General features: G+C 43.7%; 1 protein-coding gene across 3 annotated transcripts in view; it reads left to right on the forward strand.

Moving 5' to 3' along the window:
- The window catches only part of EIF2B3 (eukaryotic translation initiation factor 2B subunit gamma), a 135,855-nt gene that overhangs the window by 94,869 nt on the left and 19,283 nt on the right, over positions 1-21,703 (forward strand). For all 3 annotated transcript variants that reach the window (XM_034963599.3, XM_034963618.2, XM_034963624.2), the window contains 4 exons: positions 11,602-11,729; positions 13,334-13,524; positions 16,159-16,236; positions 17,027-17,175. In XM_034963599.3, coding sequence (XP_034819490.1) covers positions 11,602-11,729; positions 13,334-13,524; positions 16,159-16,236; positions 17,027-17,175 — 546 coding nt within the window. The remainder of the gene's footprint in view (positions 1-11,601; positions 11,730-13,333; positions 13,525-16,158; positions 16,237-17,026; positions 17,176-21,703) is intronic.

Genomic DNA, 21,703 nt, shown 5'->3' on the forward strand with positions numbered 1-21,703 from the left:
AGGATAGGACCCACAAAGTGAAGTCAAGAGTTGGGGATAGGCAGTCATGGCAAGGTCAGAATCAAGGTAATAATTAAAGCCACATACAAAATGAAGTTATGTTAGCTGGGCATGATGGCATATACCTCTAGTCTCACCTACTCAGGAGGCTGAGACAGGAGGACCGCTTGAGCCCATGCGATTGATGCTACAGTGAGCTATATATGATGGCACCACTGCACTCCAGCCTGGTAGACAGAAAGAGACCCTGTCTCTAAAAAAAAGTTAAAAATTAAAAAAGATGAAAGTGTAGAATAGCTAGAAAGCCACGAGTAAGCACAAGACAGCAGAGTGGAGATAAGCAGAGATGAGGGACCAGATAGTGCCGTGAGAGGCTGGCAGTAGTAGTCTTGGTTTCTTACTGTTCAGTTCAGGCATCCATTGATTTGGCTGTACTTGGTTTCCTTACATATCCTTAGATGTCCTAGAGATTGCACGATGTGTCCTTTACTTCAATAACGACAAAATTAAGCTAAGAGTATGTGACTTACACACCTTCTCAACAGGGCTGTTATTGGGTGGCTGCATACTGATATCTGAAGATGCAGGTGCTGCCAAGATTAAATCAAGGTAGTCTCCTTTGAACTTCTTAGTTGCATTCATTTTTATCTCTGGGACTTCTAGAAATATTAGTAATATTAGTAATAGAGAAACATATTTAGAATTCATTACATTTCCAAATTAGGAAAGCTTTACTTTTTTTTTTTTAAGAGACAGGATCTTGCTCTTGCGCCAGGCTGGAGTGGAGTGCAGTGGTGTGATAACAGCTCACTGCAGCCTCCACCTCCTGGGCTTAAGTGATCCTCCCTCCTCAGCCTCCCGAGTAGCTGGGACTACAGGCACTCACCACCATGACTGGCTAATTTTCTTATTTTTTGTAGAGATGGGGTCTCAATATGTTGCCCAGGCTGGTCTCAAACTCCTCGGCTCAAGAGATCCTCCCACCTAGGCCTCCCAAAGAGCTGGGATTACAGGTGTGAGCTACCAGGCCCAGCCAAGAAAGCTCTACCTTCTGTATCCAAAAATCTGTGTGTTTATGGGTAAAGGGACAGCAAGCAGAGAATTCTAAATCCTGTGGAAAGTGCTTTGGTTGAAGTAAGCACAAGATGCTAGTTAATATGGTATAGTGGAAAGAGCCATGGACTATAGGACAGATGTGGAGTGACTTTCAGTTCTATCAATTATAAAAGTTGTATTAACCCTAGGCAAGATAGTTAACCTCTCTAAGCCTTGATTTCCTTCTTTATAAAATAGGGGCCAGGTGCAATAGCTCACGCCTGTAATCCCAGCATTTTGGGAGGCTAAAGTGGGAGGATGGGCTGAACTCAGGAGTTCCAGACCAGCCTAGGCAACATAGCAAGATGCCATCTCTACAAAAATTACAAAACATAAAATAAGAATAGTAATACCTACCATAAGGATTGCTATAAGAACTTGAAATGATCTGTATTATTTTCCTAGCATAGTACCTCAGACATGATACCTCACACATGATCAAAAAGCAGTACATATAACTGTCTTTACTGTGAGAGCATAGAAGCCTACAAATGTTATAAAAGGCTTCCAAGCAGAGATCATATTTGAGAAGAGTGTTATGACTTGATAAATTTTCACAAAGTTGAACATACCTTATGAGTACTATATTCAGGTTAAGAAACAGAACATTGCCAGAATTCCAGAAACTCCCCTCATTCTATCCCCCTACCCCACCACATACACAAAAGTAATCACTATCCTGAGTGTTAAATAAGTGTAAGGAGATGGGATGAGATTTGTACTTTAGAAAAATCTATTTTGTAGATTTGTGTCTACAAAATAGAGGATGGATTGAAGGAAGAAGAGACATGATCAGATTGTACTTCAGAAATATTCTGTCAGCTGGGTGCGGTGGCTCATGCCTGTATTCCCAGCACTTTGGGAGGCTGAAGCAGGAAGGATTACTTGGAGGTAGGCAGGAGGATCACTTGAACCCAGGAGTTCACGACCAGCCTGGGCGGGCAACTTAGGGAGACCTCATCTCTACAACAAATTTAAAAATAAAAAAATTAGCATGGTGGCACATGCCTGTAGTCCCAGCTACTTAGGAGGCTGAGGTGGGAGGATTACTTGAGCCCAGGAGGTCAAAGCTGCAGTGAGCCATGATAACACCACTGCACTCCAGCAGCCTGGGTGACAGAATGAGACCGTCTTTAAAAAAATTAAAAAATTTTTTTTAAAGTCTCTTTTTTTTCCCATCTACCGTATGAAGGATAGATTTTGTGGATAAAACTAGAGGGAGAGAGACCAATTAAAAGCAGGTACAGGAATCCAGGCAAATGATGACAGTAGTCTGGACCAGGCAGTGGCAGTAAATATGAAGAGAAGTTGAAAGTCTTGACAGAGATTTAGGGGATAGAATCAGCAGTGCTTGGTGATTGATTATATGTGAGGAGTGGAAGAAGGAGAAGTCAGGCTGTTTTGTGAAAGGGCCATTTATCACAAAGCAACCCCCAAATGCAGAAGGAGCTGAGAAACCAAAGAAGAAGGCAGACAAATCTAGTTTGTCAGTTTTGGATGATTTATTAGGGCAACTTATAGATAGAGTCATGGTCTTGGGTGGGTGCAAGACAGGTAGATCTCCACACTGCAACCCCCCAGACCCAGAGCCTATACCTTGGGGAAAAAAACATATATGCTTTGGAAGGAATTTTCGAAAGTCAAAGCAGTTTATGACCTTAAGGCATTTAGCAAACCTAATATCTGACCTGCCTAATTTAGACCAAACGTCTTTATTTTACCAATAATCTTTAACATTTTTTATTTCCCAAAGATTACTAAAGTTATGTGAACTAAAAGGCATTACAGTTTTTATTTTTTCAAAATATTTGATTTAAGTGCTTATTTTTCTTTATGCCAATTAATTAGAGCTTTTACATAAGCATCACACACACAACATATGTATAAACTACACAGACAGACAGAAGAAGATCCAGTAGTCGTAAGATTTTTCATTTGCCAGTTTCTTAATTGGATTACTGGCCTCACAGTAGAGCCCTTCAAGAAACAGGTCTAGGAAAACATGCAGTTTCTGGGGCCTAATAAGCAGGCACAGCTGGAAGACAAAAACAGACCCCCAAAATCAAGAGTCCCATTTTTATATCAGATCCTGGATCCCAAAAAGAGGGAATTAGCCCGTCTCCCATGAGAGTCTTATCTCTCAGTGAGGAGTGGGAACATTTCCATAACTTCTAGGTGGCCAAGAGCATGCTTCTCTGATGTAAACATGCAAAGAGCCACGTATTCCCTGATAACTGCCATTAGCCATTGTCAAAAGTATATTTAGCCTTAGATTTTCAGAGGAATCTATCCACCACCCATTCCTGGGGTTCTATGAGGAAAACAGAGTTTTTTCCCAGAACAGGGTCTGTGACATCTCCTCTGTTTTTCACAAGGAGTCCCAGTCTGTGAGAGCTTGAATATCCACTTTTAATTAAGCTGACTGGCCAGGTGCAGTGGCTCACACCTGTAATCCCAGCACTTTGGGAGGCCAAGGCAGGTGGATCACTGGAGGTCAGGAATTTGAGATCAGCCTGGGCAACATGGTGAAACCCCATCTCTACTAAAAATATAAAAATTATCCAGGTGTGGTGGCGTGTGCCTGTAATCCTAGCTACTCAGGAGGCTGAGAATCGCCGGAACAAAGCAAGACTCCTTTTCAAAAAAAAAAGATAAAAAACAAAGTAAATAAAAATAAAAGCACTATGGTTAAAAGTCAGCTTAATTTTTTTTTTTTTAAGATGGATCCTCGCTCTGTCACCCAGGCTGGAGTACAGTGGCACAATCTCAGCTCACTGCAACCTCCACCTCCCAGGTTCCAGCAACTCTCGTGCCTCAGCTTCCTGAGTAGCAGGGATTACAGGCACACGCCACCACACCCGGCCGGTGTTTTGTATTTTTAGTAGAGATGCCATTTCACCATGTTGACCAGGCTGGTCTTGAACTCCTGACCTCAAGTGATCCACCCACTTCAGCTTCCCAGAGTGCTGGGATTACAGGTGTGAGCCACCACTCCTGGCCATAGGACTCTTTTAAAAAGCCCTTTTAAATTTCTTATTACCCGACTCTAGCCACACTGACAATATTTCTGGCTTTTGAACTTGACCAAAGGTAACTTCCCAGATGCTTAGGGAAAGGAAAATTCAAGATGGTTCATGGAGGGAAAGATAATCAACTAACGGTAAAGGTCACGCAGATATCAAACCAGAAAGGACTCATTCCCTAAGCCAGGAATTGAACCCAGGGCATCACTGTGAAAAGTCAAAGCCTTAGCTGCTGAGCTACAGCACTGGTGGTTTCCATTGCTCTTCCCGCTATTCCCAGAAGGAATCTAGAATAGTTAATTTTGTGCTTGCAAAGGCTTTTAACTACTCAAGATAATTTTTAGAGCTAGCTATGACATGAATCCCAGAATTCCTGTTCCCTGGAAGGAAGAGACCGAGAGACATTATGGCCACATGGTTACAAGGTCAAGTTGCCAAGGACATAAAACAAGATGGAGACCTCACCCAGTTTTTTTGTTTGTTTCAAGGACCTGCAGTAAAATTTATTACCAGCTTGCTGGGCCGTCTTGAGCAGTTTATGGGGTCCTAAGCCCCTGTTCTATCCTAAGGTACCCCTCTTTATGACAAAACAACACAGACAAATTCATAGCACAAAATACATTAGATTCGTTACAACTTAGTATGAGCCTCAGAATTCTTTTTCTCATTAATCAAAACTTTACAGAGGAGATAAACAGTGATTTTTACCATTCATTCAGCCAATTTGCACAGAGAGAGAGAGAGAGAAGCCAGAAGTCTGACTGGTAAGAAATTTTTACCCCTTTGCCGGCATGTCCCGTTTCTGGGTTCCCCTTCCCTGAGCGACCCTAGCGACCCTGCTTGCCACACCATCGCTCCTGGGGCCAAGCTGCATCACAAAGGAAAATCATGGAACCACAGGCAAAATCGTCTAAATTTTGCAAGTTGCCGCCCAAACGGCTGCATGGGAGACCTGAATTCTAATATTTTCCATTCTGGACGTAGCAAAATACATGTGACAAAACATAGACATTAGCCACCATATGGATGCTTAGCACCCAATATTGAACTGGCAAGGCCCAAACTTGCCCCCAGTTGGGCCCTGTCATCTGTATCCATTTTTAACCAAGAGGGACTTTATTGAGGGGAGGGCCTCTCACCCAATCCCATCCTTTACTCAGGTAAAATGTACCCCCATTACGTATCCAAAGTCAGCCAATTGGTGCTGCAGTCTGTTTCCTTTGGGTCAGATAGTAACTAAACTAAAAGATGAGCAAATCTAATGTTTTAATCAATTAGTCATTTAGGTGCCTTTCATAAAGTCTTTTTTTTGCGGGGGGAGACAGAGTCTGGCTCTGTCGCCCAGGCTGGAATGCAGTAATGCCATCTCAGCTCACTGCAACCTCTGCCTCCCGAGTTCAGGCATGCCTCAGCCCCCCGAGTAGCCGGGATTACAGACCTGCGCCACCATGCCTGGCTAATTTTTGTACTTTTAATAGAGATGGTGTTTCACCATGTTGACCACCCGCCTTGGCCTCCCAAAGTGCTGGGATTACAGATGTGAGCCATCGCGCCCGGCCTTCATAAAGTCTTTAAATAAAAATATTGAAATCTTTTTAGAAGCGTCTGCATATCAGTAAGCATCCCTAGATGAGTCTCAATGCACTTCAGTGCATTGTTCATTCGGAACGTTCTACTGTAAGTTATCTTTAGTAAGATTTCGCCATTTCTGTAAGACTTCACTGCTTACCAGCTAATGTATAAGCTGGAAGGAATTCAGTTTTCCAGAAATGAAGGATCCCATTTTTACCTAAAATATTTGCTTTGCTCTCAGGTTCCCTTGATGAATTTAGCCAATGATTTTTCCTACCTAAGCACACAAGAAAAATGAAACGAAGGGGTAGAACACAGACATCCCCGTGAATTTTCAAGAGCCAAATTTTACAACCCCTACAGTATTACCATTTACAACCAGTTTCTTTCTGACCCAGTCAGATGTAAGAAGCCAAGTAATTAGCTGGATCCAAGCCAGCTAATTACTGGATCAAGTCCAATCCTGGACCCAGTCAAGTTTCTCTTGTGACTTCCAAACCTAGTTTGGATCAGAAATTTGCTCAAAGAAACTTGGACAGCTCAAAACACAAATCCTTGGAGCTCTGAAATCTGAGAGAGAGCTTACCCACAATCCCCAGTCACTTTGAGAGATCAATGGACATAAGTGGGTCCTTGCAGGTACCTTGCTTGTTCACTCAGCGCTCCTGGGGTCGTTAAAGCTCTACTTCAGATCCCACTTCTGACACCATCTGTAGAAAGAAAAACAAGCTGAATTAAGTTTAAAGGAGTTTAATTGAACAATTAATGATTCATGAATTAGGAAGCCCCCAGAATCACAGCAAATTCAGAAAGACTCCAAGGATGCCTCATGGTCAGAGGCATTTGACAATTTTTAGACAAAAAAAGGAAGTGACGTACAGAAATCAGAAGTGAGGTACAAAAACAACTGGATTGGTTACAGCTCGGCATTTGCCTTATTTGAACACGGTTTGAACACTCAGCAGTGTATGAGTAGTTGAATTATGGCTGCTGGGATTGGCCAATTCTCAGCTATTGGTACAGGCACATACTCCTAAGTTAGGTTTTCAGTCTCATCTACCTATTAAGTTAGGATGCAGTTTGTCCACAAGGACTCAAATATAGAAGTACGAAGTCCTTCTCAGGCCATATTTAGTTTGCTTTAACATTCATAATTCCACTACTGTGAGATAACTATTGTGAACATTTTAGTGTATTTGTTTCCATTGTTTTATTTTCATATATATAGTGAGAATACATTCTTGAAATCACACTTTAAAAATAATCTGGGTCAGGCGCAGTGGCTAACGCCTGTAATCCCAGCACTTTGGGAGGCTGAGGCAGGTCAGATCATGAGGTCAGGAGTTCGAGACCAGCCTGGCCAACATGTTGAAACCCCGTCTCTACTAAAAATAAAAAAAATTAGCCCAACATGGTGGCAGATGCCTGTAATCCCAGCTACTCGGGAGCTTGAGGCAGGAGAATCGCTTGAACCCAGGAGGCGGAGGTTGCAGTGAACCGAGACCGTGCCACTGCATTCCAGCGAGACTATCTAAAAAAAAAAAAAAATTTGCTTTTTTCATTGAGTATTATAAGCATTTTCTTCTATCATTAAAGAATTCTTGGCCAGGCACGGCAGCTTACGCCTGTAATCCCAGCACTTTGGGAGGCTGAGGTGGGCGGATCATGAGGTCAGGAGTTCAAGACCAGCCTGACCAACGTGGTGAAACCCCATCTCTACTAAAAATACAAAAAAAAAAAAAAAAAAAAATTAGCCAAGCATGGTGTCAGGCACCTGTAATCCTAGCTACTCAAAAGGCTGAGGCAGGAGAATCACTTGAACCTGGGAGGCGGAGGTTTCAGTGAGCCAGGATCGTGCCATTGCACTCCAAGCGAGACTGCGTCTAAAAAAAAAAAAAATTATTTACAGTCACAGTTTTGCCTATATGACATTCTGTTATAGAGGTATTTTGATCTATCATTGTTGAATATTTTATTGTTCTCCATTTTTATAAATAACGGGAATACCTTTTTTTGAAAGATTCTTGTTTATAATCTGATGATTTCATCTATTCAGCAAATATTTACTGAGTAATATATTTTCCTTAGGATAGACTTATAGAAATGGAATTACAGGGTGAAATTATATGAATATCTTCAAGTCTTTTGCTATAATGTTGCCAATTATTTTTCAGAGATTTTATCAGTTTATACTCCGACTCCCATTATGTGACAGTAACTGTTCTCAAAGCACTCTTATCAGTAATGAACATTGTTTTGAATCAGTTAATTTAGTTGGAGGAGAAATTGCATCTTATTTTAGTTTTTTACTACTTTGAAAATATTTTATATGTTTTTTGAACACTTATATCTGTTTATTAAGAATATTCTTTGCCCTATTCATAGCAATTATTTTGTCTTTTTATTTGGTGGGATTGTTTGCTAGTAGTCAAGTCTATTGTTCTCCTTTGTGATTGCTTGAGAAGAGCTTATGATTTCATGAGATAAGACAGGTGTTTCTAGGAAGGCTGTGTATAAGAGGGAAAGGAGAAAGTAAGGTTGACCAGGGCACTGTATCCAGCAAGTGGCCTAGGCCCAGGATGTTCACAATGGTTCACTGTAGCTTTGTAACATTTCTTGGCACAGCTCTGAGCTGCCTGCACTTTAACTAGGAAGCAGGAAGAGTAATTGTTTCCTTCATTATGCTTCTAAGCCAACTGCATTATGGGGATTGACCTAATGTTGAGCTCCAGCAGAGGTGGGTGGGACCTGGCAGGGCTGTTTCATAGCCTCTCTTCAAATCATGGATCCTCTCGAATGGTTCTGCCTGATGGGGCCATGTGCCAAGGCTCGTCTGCTTGCCTCTTGCAATGACAGTTCTTTTTGGTCTGTAATGTAAATATCATGGCCCTGAAATCCCCTAGCTGTCCGTGCTTTGTCACTTCTTCAAAGGGAACTGACTTGTTTTCCAATGGAGGAGGAACATTTGCTGCCCACACTGGTTTGAAGCATTAAAAGGGGAGAAAAAGAGCTAAGAGTAAGTGTTGCTTCATTCTTTGTATTCACATGGAAATTTTTAAATCTTCATCAAAGGATCAGGAGAAAAATCACACTGAAATTCATTACAAGAGCTCACAGCTTAACACAGAATTTTTCAAAGATATTTGACTTCATTCTTTAAAAATTGCAAAAACTATGAACTGTGTAGCTCCAGGGTTCATAGTTTTCCTTACCCTCCTCAGCCTCTGCCTCTGTCTTGCCTTCCTTTCTACCTACACTCCATCTGTTTGGTTTTGTGTCAGCATGCAGAGCTTTGAATGGGGGCTGGGAGAGGTGGTGGGAAGTATGCAGCAAGTCAGGTTTATAGAGCTGCCCATACTTTCACCCCTCTCTCAGGCCTCATTATCTCATCTCTCAGAATATTGTAACTGGTCTCCCTTTCTTCAGTTTCCTTATTCCAGGCTTTCTTCCACATTGCTACCAGAATTACCTTAATAAGAGATAAAACTGATCATGTCACTTTCTTGCTTAAAAACTACCACTGGCAGCCAGGTGCGGTGGCTCACACCTGTAATCCCGGCACTTTGGGAGGCTGAGGTGGGAGGACTGCTTGAGTCCAGGAGTTCAAGACCAGCCTGGGCAACATAGTGAGACTTTGCCTCTACAAATAATAAAAAAATTAGCTGGGCATGGTGGCACGTGCCTGTGGTTCCAGCTACTTGGGAGGCCAAGGCAGGAGGATCACTTGAGCCCAGGTAGTCAAGACTGCAGTGAGTTGTGATTGCACCACTGCACTCCAGCCTGGGCAGCAGAGCAAGACCCCATCTAACAAGGAAAAATTACCACTGGCTTCTCAGTCCAGACTTTCTAGACTGCTACTGTAACTCCTCAGTGGGTTCATCTTACCTGCTGCCGAGATAGAGACGATTTATCAAGATGGGAGAATTGCAATAAAGAGTTTAATACACATAGAGGCAGCTAAACGGGAAACCAGAATTTTATTATTACTCAAATCAGCCTCCCCCAAAATTCTGAGGCTAGGGTTTTTCAAGGATTGTTTGGTGGGCAGGGGTCTAGGGAATGAGTGCTGCTGATTGGTTGGGGATGCAATCATAGGGGTGTGGAAAACAGTCCTCTGCTGAGCCCAGTTTTGGATGGGGGCCACAGAGGGGTCACTGGTCCCAGTGGAGTCATCCAGTCATCAGAAATGCAAAAGTCAGAAAAGACATCTTAAAAAGCCAATCTTAGGTTCAACAATAGTGATGTTACTTACAGGAGTGACTGGGGAAGTTGCAAATCTTGTGACCTTTGGAAAAATGATTGGTGATCATGAGAATTCAGGCCCCTCTTGTAATCCTAAATTTGTACGCTTTTATTAGTTTTATAAAGGCAGTTTCATTTTGAGAAGGGCTATTATCATTTAAACTATAAACTGTAATAAATTTCTGGCTAGGCATGATGGCTCACACCTGTAATCCTAGCATGTTGAGAGGCCGGAGCAGGCGGATCACCTGAGGTCAGGAGTTCAAGACCAGAATGGTCAACATGACGAGACACCATCTCTACTCAAAATACAAAAATTAGCCAGGCATGGTGGCCGGCGCCTGTAATCCCAGCTACTTGGGTGGCTGAGGCAGGAGAATCACTTGAACTGGGAGGTGGAGTTTGCGATAAGCCAAGATCGCACCGCTACACTCCAGCCTGGGCCACAGGGCGAGACTCCATCTCAAAAAAAAGAAAAAGAAAAAGAAAAAAAAGTCAGGCACAGTGGCTCATGCCTGTAATCCCAGCACTTCAAGAGGATGCAGCAGGCGGATCACTTGAGGCCAGGAGTTTGAGACCAGCTTGGCCAACATGGCAAAACCCCATCCCTACCAAAAAATACAAAAACAGCCAAGCATTGTGGCATGTGCCTGTAGTCCCAGCTACTTGGGAGGCTGGAGCACAAGAATCACTTGAACCCAGGAGGCAGAGGTTGCAGTGAGCTGAGATCATGCCACTGCACTCCAGCCTGGGCGATAGAGCGAGACTGTCTCAAAAAAAAAAAAAAATTAGCCAGGCATGTGGCTCTCACACCTGTAATCCCAGCTTTCCAGCTACTCAGGAGGCTGAGGTGGGAGAATCACTTGAACCCGGGAGGCAAAGGTTGCAATGAGCTGAGATCGCACCACTGTACTCCAGCCTGGGCAACAGACAGAGTGAGACCCTGTCTCAGAAAAAAAAAAAAAAAAAAAAAGTTTTCTCCCAAAGTTAGCTCAGCCTATGTCCAGGAATGAGCAAGAGCAATTTGGAGGTTAACAGCAAGATGGAGTTGATTAGGTCAGATTTCTTTCACTGTCATAATTTTGTCACTGTTACTTTTGCAAAGGTGGTTTCACCACAAAAAGCTTTCGTGATCTGGCCCCCTTGCCTACCTGATTAGCTTAACCTGCTTTTCCTCTTAAACTCGTACAGGCTACTGTCCATTGGATTATGAATTCCTTGAAGTCAGAAATGATGTATTTCCAAGGCCTAGCACAGTAACTCGCATATGCTTGGTAAATGCTACATAAATTAATTAGCAATATAAAATTCTGATAAGGTCACAGTGTGAGAGAACACTGAAAAACATGTGCTAGTTTCTCATCTCTCTGCTTTCCATTGCTAAGTATAAATAAAAACATAAATAAAAAACACACACTGTACTAAAGATCAGGTCCCTTCTTCCCCTAGTACAGATTCCTGATCACTTAGACCCAACATCCTGTCTCAGTACCCACCAGGAAGCACTCTGCTTCTCCGAACTGCCAAGTCAATGCCACATTTGATCTCTGACAGTCCCAAGGTGCCATGACAGGAAAGGATTTGGCTTTTCCTTGTATGCACAGAGCTTTTGATCCGGGTATGTTCCAGACAGTCAGGTTTCTCATATTTGGCCATTCTTTCTTTCTAGGTCAATAACTTCTATCCGGAGTGAACTGATTCCATATTTAGTGAGAAAACAGTTTTCCTCAGCTTCCTCACAACAGGGACAAGAAGAAAAAGAGGAGGATCTAAAGAAAAAGGAGCTGAAGTCCTTAGGTCAGTTCTTGGGTTGGTTCAGTAAGAGGGTCAAGGGTAGCAGCACCTTTGGAAAGAGTGGTTGGGCAGCTTAGCCCAGCCCAAGATGCCTGACTCAAGGCAGCAGACTATTTCTAGCCTACGAGGCAAGACAGGCTTGCCAACCCACTGAGCTCTGGGTAAGTTTGCTCAGGCAGATTCTGCCACTGTGCTCTCGGCAACAGGCTAATCATGCCTCCAGCCCCATTCTCTGATTCATAGCTCTGGTTTGGCTGTGTTCCTCACTAGACCATTTTGCCTTTAAACTCCACCTGCCACTTCTTAGTTCCCCTGTTCTCTAGGCTCTAGGCAGCCCCATTCCTGATTAAACTCAACCTCTTTTATCAAGGGAAGGAAAGTGAAGGAATGTACAATTGCAGTCCAACCACAGGCCAACCCAGGTGTCTCCGTGCCAGGATCTGAAGATCGGATCTGTCTTGTTTGCTGTCATATCCCTAATCCCTGGCCCAGTTGTGGACTCATAGTAGATGTTCTGAAAAAGTATTTATCAAATGAATACACTGACAATACAGCATGATGATTAGGATTGCAGAACTGGGCATCAGACAGTTCTGGATTTGAAATCTGACTGCCTCTTACTAGCATTATGTCTTTTTTTATTTTTTTATTTTTTTGAGACGTAGTCTCCCTCTGTCGCCCAGGCTGGAGGGCACTGGCGCAATCTCGGCTCACTGCAAGCTCTGCCTCCCGGGTTCACACCATTCTCCTGCCTCAGCCTCCCCAGCAGCTAGGACTACAGGCACACGCCACCACGCCCGGCTAATTTTTGTATTTTTAGTAGAGACGGGGTTTCTCTGTGTTAGCCAGGATGGTATCGATCTCCTGACCTCATGATCCACCCGCCTCGGCCTCCCAAAGTGCTGGGATTACAGGCGTGAGCCACCGTGCCCGGCCAGCATTGTGTCTTGAGGCAGGTTACTCAGTCCTCTGAGCCCCAGTTTTTTTATGAGAAAGTAAAAGATCTCAAAGGATCGTTGTAAGAGCTGAAAAACTAGAGCCCTGGTACTCTGGGCTCCAAGTTCTGTACTTTCTGTCATAGCACAGCTACCAGATATGGTAATAGAGACTAGCAGCACAAAGTCAACCTGGCTGGCCACTAAAGCCTGGATGCTGGCTTGTGTTATTTCATGATTTACAAGGGTCATCTGTTTTATTTTCCCTAGTGGTCTTGATTACCGGTCACATGCTTTTAGGACCTTGTATTAAGCATTTTTATATCATATGATATTTTAGGGAAGTACATTTCCTCTTTTAGTTTGACTTTCTCTTACAGATTTTAGTGGGATTTCCTCAGGGTTCATGTTTTGTGGGTGAGTTTCAAAGGGAGAAGTGTGAGCTGTAATCTCTTTTAAAACTTAGAGCCAAGCATGATGGTGCACACCTGTAGTCCCAGCTGCTCAGGAAGCTGAGGTGGGAGGATCCCTTGAGTCTGGGAGTTTGAGACCAGCCTAGGCAACATAGCAAGACCTTGTCTCTTAAAAAAACAAAAAACAACTTGACTGAGTCTGTATCTGTTCTGTTATCTCTCTCTCATTTATTTCCTTGGTTGGGTGTTTGTTCTGAAGATATCTACAGTTTTATAAAAGAAGCCAATACACTGAACCTGGCTCCCTATGATGCCTGCTGGAATGCCTGTCGAGGAGACAGGTGGGAAGACTTGTCCAGATCACAGGTGCGCTGCTATGTCCACATCATGAAAGAGGGGCTCTGCTCTCGAGTGAGCACACTGGGACTCTACATGGAAGCAAACAGACAGGTGAGAGCATGAGTTAGAAAATCATGGGGCTCTTGTCCTAGAAACAGACTGAGCCACTTGTCTGTTTCTTCATTAGGTACATAGTAACTTGTTAAGAATCCCTGTCATTCCCAAGGTTGAGCAAGACCTGGCATGTCAAGGGAGACTACTAGGGTACTCAGGTGCAGCAAAAAGGGAAGCAGGGGGCCTGGTCCATAGTCAGGGCCTCTATGGCTCCAGGGAAAGGCTAAGATCTTCAGGAAGGCTAACTTCTGGCCTTTGCGTCAGCAGGTTCCTCCTATTCTGTTCAGCATGGGGATATCTGCAGTACTTACTTCATAATAAGCAGGTAAATACTCTGTAATCATTACTCTGATGAAGTAAACATAGGCATACAGAGGAGGCTTCCCTGAGAAGGTGAAGGAGCAGAGTATAGAGTGGCCAGATGGCAAAGCCTCAGGAAAGGAATGACTTTGAAAGAGAATTGTCTGCAAACAGCATTAATGAGGAGTCTCTTGCTAGCCCCTCCTTTTAACCTTGAAGTTTGTGAGATATGGGGAACAAATAACTTCCACTGAAGGAGAAGCAGTGTCCTCAAAGATAAGCCAGGCCTTAATGAAGGCAGGGGGTGGAGAGGGGGACAGTAAAGAGGCTGAAGGTATAAAGGAACTCTGTATTGTATAGTAGGCCCAGGAGGAAGGTTTTGGGAGGGAGGAATAATAAGACTAGGAAAAGGAAATGCAGAGCAGTAAAGGGTTTAGATGAGAATAAGAAAAGAGTCCGGGCACGGTGTCTTATGCCTGTAATCCTAGCAATTTGGGAGGCCGAGGCAGGTGGATCGCTTGAGCCCAGGAGTTCGAGACCAGCCTGGGCAACATGGCAAAATCCTGTCTCTACAAAAATACTACAAAAATTAGCCAGGTATGGTGGCATGTGGCTGTAGTCCCAGTTACTTGGAAGGCTGAGGTGGGAGGATCACCTGAGCCTGGAATGCAGAGGTTGCAGTGAGCTGAGATTGCACCACCGCACTCCAGCCTAAGCCTAAGCAACAGAGTGAGACTCTGTATTAAAAAAAAAAAAAAAGAGGATAGGAAAAGATAAATAATTGAGGGAACTACATTGGGGTGGCATTCAAGGATAACAGAGGTGAGATAATGAAAAGATTAGTTATTGACATTGCTCCTGGTAGAACCCTGTGAAAATATAATTGCAGGTGTAGACCAGGGTGGCAGTGGAGCACAGAATAATATAAAAGAAATTGTTGAAAATTGGGATTCAGGCCGGGCACAGTGGCTCATGCCTGTAATCCCAGCACTTTGGGAGGCTGAGACAGGTGGATCGCCTGAGGTCAGGAGTTCGAGACCAGGCTGGCCAACATGGTGAAACCCTGTCTCTACTAAAAATACAAAAATTAGCCAAGCATGGTGGCATGCACCTGTAATCCCAGCTTCTCAGGAGGCTGAGGCAGGAGAATTGCTTGAACCTGGGAGGTGGAGGTTGCAGTAAGCTGAGATTGTGCCACTGCACTCCAGCCTGGGCAACAGAGTGAGACTCTGTCTCAAAAAAAAGAAAAAGAAAATTGGGATTGACTCCTGAAGAAAACCTGGCTCAGGAATCTGTAGGACCCACACCAGATAAAACCTCAGGTGAGCCTCAACCTGGATTGGTTACAGATCCAAGAGAGTCCCAAGCCAGAGAGCTTAGGAGAAATCATAGCTAGTCCCACGTTTACCCGTGACTAGCGTCTTTCAGGCTGGTCTGGAAAGATGTTCATGGATAACCTGAGTGGGAAGACTTGTCCAGATCACAGGTGTACCGCTGTGTCCACATCATGAAAGAGGAGCCCTGCTCTCGAGTGAGCATGCTGGGAAAAGTATCCTTTGAAGTGCCAACAGGGGCTATGCAGCAGACAGGCCTGAAGGGCCTTGGGTGGAGTATGGAAGAAGAGAACCTAGGGCTGGGGACTCGGAATTAGCTTTCACATTCCAGTGTAGCCGTGCTGACAAGGCCTCCGTCAGCTAGTGTGGCTGCCACGCACAGTGCTCTGACCAGCATTCTGTCTATGCTGGAGAATCATAGACAGGCGCACTACCTGTGCCTTCCTAATAGACTGGTAACCAAAGCCCCCCATACCTCTAACCTTTCCAGGTTTCTCACACTGGAGAGGGAATAGTGTGAACTTCCCCTTCATGTTTTCTTTTGGCTGGGGGATAGATGCCTTCTCAGGGTCTGTCCTTGATTTCGAATTTGTCTAAAATGGATCTCATCCTCACCTCATGCATGGTCACAGTGGTCCAGGAGGTGACCAGGAACCCAGGATGCTCATGATCAGGATTTGGGGTGTTCCTTGACCTGATCAGGCCTCCTTTCCCAAGAGGTGGTATGTGGGTATCTCAAAGACTGGTCTCAGTGCCTCCCAGCCAAGGGACGTGGCATTACTTTCAAGGAGGAGCATTCAAAGCTAAGAGACTGACAATAAGGCCATCTAGAAGCTGCTGCATAAATAATCTTGGTCCTAGGGGGAATGCAGCAGCCTCCTGCTCTCCCTCACTCAGACAGGAAGCTATGGCTGAGAACTCCCCGTATCTCTGATTGAGCACTGGGTTCTACCTAAGGTGTTTTTTGATCTTTAGTGACCAAATCTCTGTCCTTAAGGTGCCCAAATTGCTGTCTGCTCTCTGTCCAGAAGAACCACCAGTCCATTCGTCAGCCCAGATTGTCAGCAAACACCTGGTAAGTGCTAGTGTGGCCAGGACGGGCATGAGATGTTCTTTGGGAGCATCGAGACTTGTTTTTGAGAAGCCGGATTGAGGCCTTTAAGTCCTGAACCTCGTCAGCCCCAGGGAAATCACAGTGGGTTCTGAGAATAAAATCTCACTCAACAAGACTGCCTGGGCAAGTGATGACCTTGTAAGGAAGGGTCCATTATAGTGTTGGGACTCAGACACAGGAGCTCTCAATCTCAGCCTGAAAGACTCTAGTCATGGGTAAATGTGGGACTACCTATGATTCTCATAAGCTCTCTGGCTTGGGACTCCCTTGGATCTGTAACCAACCCAGGTAGAGGCTCACCTGAGGTTTTATCTGGTGTGGGTCCTACAGATTCCTGAGCCAGGTTTTCTTCAGGAGTCAATCCCAATTTTCTTTTTCTTTTTTTTGAGACAGAGTCTCACTCTGTTGCCCAGGCTGGAGTGCAGTGGCACAATCTGTCCCCCTTCTAACTCTGATTTGAGCACACTCTTTAAGAGAGCACATCTGTATACACAAGTGCATGAGTGTGTATATGTGTCTGTTGTTTTATTCTGTTTTCTTGGCAAGGGAGGAGGGCCCATGCTTCAAATAGGTTTAAGTTGGTCTCAGAGGTGTTGTATGACCTTGTGGCCCTGAGAAATACTGATGATGGTCCCTCTTGCTGAAGTGTCTCTATGGAAACATCCCATTAGATCCCAGCTTGAGGGATCTGGAGGGTGGTTTGCAGTTGGTTGAGATGGGTGGACAGAGTTTTATATTTTGCCTTTTACAGGTTGGAGTTGACAGCCTCATCGGGCCAGAGACACAGATTGGAGAGAAGTCATCCATTAAGCGCTCAGTCATTGGCTCATCCTGTCTCATAAAAGATAGAGTGACTATTACCAATTGCCTTCTCATGAACTCAGTCACTGTGGAGGAAGGGTATGTTTCCCCATGTACCCACTTGAGGCAAAGATAATGGAAAAATGCCTTCAAAATTCTGAAGGAAAGTTAATTTTAACCTAAAATTGTATACCCAGGCAAAGTGCTAATCAAGAGGGCAATAGAATAAAAACATTTTCAGATATCAAAAGTCTCAAAAACTTTACTAGGAAATTTATTCCTCTAAAATGGAAAATAAACCAAACAGAGAAAGATCAGAAACAAGAGATTCAACTCAGAAAAAGGGCAAAAAGAATCCATGGGATAACAGTGAACAGAGATAAGAATGACAGCTCTAAATGGGGCATAAAGGGATTAGTTAATCCAAAGTGGAACAAAACCAAAGAATCCAGGAAAGATTTATTCAGCAAGATGCAACTGATAAAATACCAGATACATACAAACATTTGAAAGTCGATTTAGGCAACTGGCTAAAAGTTTGAAGTTGAATTGGGGATAACATAGAAAAAACAACACTATTTAACAAAAACAAGACTGTTATTAACTCTGGGAAAATGAAGAAGTTGTACAAGTTGAATATCCCTAATCCAAAAACCCAAAATCAAATGCTCCAAAATCCGAAACTTTTGAGCACTAACTTGACACTCAAAGGAAATTCTCACTGGAACATTTGAGAGTTCAGATTTTTGGGTTAGGGATGCTGAAACGGTAAGTATAATGCAAATATTCAAAAAAATTTTTAAAAATCCAAAATCTAAAACACTTCTGGCCCGGCACAGTGGCTCACGCCTGCAATCCCAGCATTTTGGGAGGCTGAGGCAGGTGCATCACCTGAGGTCAGGAGTTCGAGATTAGCCTGGCCAACATGGTGTAACCCCATCTCTACTAAAAATACAAAAAAAAAAAATTAGCCAGGTGTGGTGGTGTGCACCTGTAGTCCCAGCTACTTAGGAGGCTGAGGCAGGAGAATGGCTTGAACCCAGGAGGCAGAGGTTGCAGTGAGCTGAGATCGCACCACTGCACTCCAGCCTGGGTGACAGAGCAAGACTCCGTCTCAAAAAAATAAATAAATAAAAAATAAAACACTTCTGGTCCCAAGTATTTCAGATAAGGGATACACAACCTGTATAAGAAATGAAAAGACCATAGTTTGCTATGGATCAGCTACAAAATAGAATTTACATAGTCATAATAAACCTGACTACTGGCCAAAGTTATGCTATAACTCTATTGAAAGGATGAAAGATGGAAAGGGAAATGGGGGTAAGGGAAAAAGGAGAGCTAAATTCTCATTTTTCTTTGTAGAAAGTCAATTGATAATGCCTAAAGCTGAAAAATAAAGAACTAGTAATACAATTATGTTAATACCTAGAGGCATGGAAGTAATACCAAATTACTCAGCAGAAAGAATTAAAAGAGTTGCCTCTGGGAAGAGGGAAATGAGGAATAGGGGTTGCAGGGGACTGCTGATTTTCATAACAAAATCTTCAGAAGTATTTGCTTTAAACTACTAATATCAGTTGGCCAAAAATATCCAGAGTTTTGTGGTACGCTGCTACCAGTGGTATGCTGATAAATTGTTGACAACCAGCCCTCCAAAGGAAAAAATAAGCAACATAATTCGAAACATTTGCTAATTTCTGTGGTGTAAATTATTCCACTATAGCCAATGATATCACCTAACGCTGAGTTGAGAAGAGATGCTAATAATTGCCTCTCCCAAGCTAAAACAAGCCAGCTTCAGCACACCACTAATAGAGACCCATCTCAAGCATTTCACTGATATATCAGATAATAACAGACCCACTCTCTGATTAAGATTGTGCCAGGCAGTGAAAGAAACAAAACGACATAAGTTTTAATCTCTTCCCTCAAGGAATTTATACTATGTGCAGTAAGAAGTGATAGGTGCTATGGTAGAGATCTGTAAGGTCAGAAGGGAGGAAAGGGTCAGGAAAGGCTTAAGGAAATGACCCTTGAGCTGAATCTTGGAAAATGAGTAGAGCCACTTGAGCTGGAGAAAGGAGTGGTTTTGGGGGTAGTGTTTTTTTGTTTTTTTTCAAGACAGGGTTTCCCTCTGTTGCCCAGGCTGGAGTACAGTGGCATGATCACAGCTCACTACAATCTCAAACTCCTGAGCTCCAACAGTCCTCCTGCCTCAGCTTCTCAGGTAGCTAGGACTACAGGCGCACACCACCAGGCCCAGCTAATTTTTTAAAAAAATTTTATAGAGATGGGGATTTTACTGTGTTGCCCAGGCTGGTCTTGAACTCCTGGCCTCAAGCAGTCCTCCCACCTCAGCCTCCCAAAGTGCTGGGATTACAGGCATGAGCCACTGCACCTGGCCAGAGGTATTCTAGATACATAAAAAGTGAAGTGGCCAGCCACAGTGGCTCATATCCATAGTCCCGGCACTTTGGAAGATCGAGGTGGGCAGATTACTTGAGCCCAGGAGTTTGAGACCAGCCTGGGCAACATGATGAAACCACATCTCTACAAAAACTACAAAAATTAGCCAGGAGTGGTGGCATACATCAGTAGTCTCAGCTACTCAGAAGGCTGAGGTGGGAGGACCGACTGAGTCTGGTATGTCAAGGCTGCAGTGAGCCAAGATTGTGCTACTACACTGCAGCCTGGGTAACAGAGTGAGAGCCTGCCTTAAAATACATACATATACAAGAATTAGTTGAGCATGGTGGTGTGCACCTGTAACCTCTGAGGTGGGAGGATCTACTGAGCCCAGGAAGTGGAGGTTGCAGCGAGCAATGATCATGCCACTGCACTCCAGCCTAGGTGACAGAGTGAGACCCTATCTCAAAAAAAAAAAAAAAAAAAAAAAAAGATTGTGAAGTATGAAAGAGCATATCTTATTCCAGAAACATCTCCCTATTTTGATCTTAGCTCAAATGTCACCTCTTCAGAGGAACCCTCCCCAACTACCCTATAGGAAATAATCTGTCCCACTAACCACCATCACATCAACCTGTTTCATTTCCTTCATAACACCATCACTATCTAGTCTTATCTTTACTTGTCTCTCACAAGTAAAACATTAGTTTCAGAATGTAAGTGCCTTATCTCTCTTGTTCACTTTTATATCCTGAGGGCCTACAGGAACTCAATAAATATTTGTTATATGAAAGAATGACAAACAATTCACCATGACCAGAATATAAATCAGAGAGGGATGGATACAAGAGACAAGGCTATACATGCAGATGGACAAGGGCCAAGTAATGGATTGCTCCCTGAGGAGTTTGATAGGTAATGGTAATTTAAGAGCTTAAAGCAAAAGAGCAGCATGATTAAATTAGCATTTCAGGAAGATTATTTGGGCTATATTAGGAAGGTTGGCCTGAAGAGGGTAAACATGGAGGCAGGAAGGCCATTGAAATAATTCTGGCAAAATAGAAGAGGTCCTAAACTAAGGCAATAAATAGCAGTAGAGATGGAGAAGACAGACAATAAGGTGATTAAAAACTATAAAACATGTGTCTGCCTAGATATATGAGGTCAAAGAGAAATTAAGGAAAAAAACAGATTTGTTGCTTGAGCAATAAGATTTCTGGTGTGCTATTCAAGATAGAAATTAGTAGAGGAAGAGCAAGATTGGCAGGCTGGGAGATGGGAAGAGTATAAATTCCATCTGGGACAAATTGAATGCATGGTGACGTACAGGAGGCCTTGATCTACAGGGCTGGAGCTTAGGAAAGAAGCTGTGCTTGAGGTACGAATTTGGAAGTGGCAGGCACAGAAGTGGTAACTGAAGGCTGGGTGTGGTGGCTCATGCCTGTAGTCCCAGCACTTTGGGAGGGTGAGGTGGGTGGATGAGCCCAGGAGTTCGAGACCAGCCTGGGCAACATGGCGAAACCCCATCTCTACCAAAAATACAAAAATTAGCTGGGCGTGGTGGCACACACCTGTAATACCAGCTACTCGGGAGGCTAAGGCAGGAGGGTCACTTGAACCCTGGAGGCAGAGGTTGCAGTGAGCCAAGATTGCACCACTGCACTCCAGCCTGGGTGACAGAGTGAGACTCTTTCTCAAAAAAAAAAAAAAAAAAAAAAAACCTGAGAACTGATAACTGAAGCCTTGGGAGTAGAGTAGATGAAATCACCCAAGGAGAGTGTGTGACATGAAAAGAAAAGAAACCAAACAAAACCTTGGGGATTGGGAACTAACAGCAAGCAATTGTAGACATAAGAAAAGGAATCTAAGGAGACTGACAAGGAATGAGCAAGAAAGGGACATGTGGGGTAAGGGAGAGGAGAGTTGACAGATGAAGCCCAGGTTTCCAGTTACGGAAAGAGTGGATGGTGGTGCACTCACTGAGATGAGGAAGGAGGGACATATTTGTGGGAGACAAGGTCTGTGTAGGGCACAAGAGGTTGGAAGTGCCTGTAGGGCATCAGGTATGTTGAGATGTCTGGTATTCAGTTTGTGGTTAGAGCTTAGGAAAAGAGGTCAGACCCAGAGATAAAGTCTTTGTCTCTTTCCCAAATCATTCGTGTGATATTCTCTCTCTCTCTCTTTTTTGAGATGGGGTCTCTCTTTGTCCCCTGGGCTG

This window comes from Pan paniscus, chromosome 1, assembly GCF_029289425.2.
Source record: "Pan paniscus chromosome 1, NHGRI_mPanPan1-v2.0_pri, whole genome shotgun sequence".
NCBI lineage: Eukaryota > Metazoa > Chordata > Mammalia > Primates > Hominidae > Pan > Pan paniscus.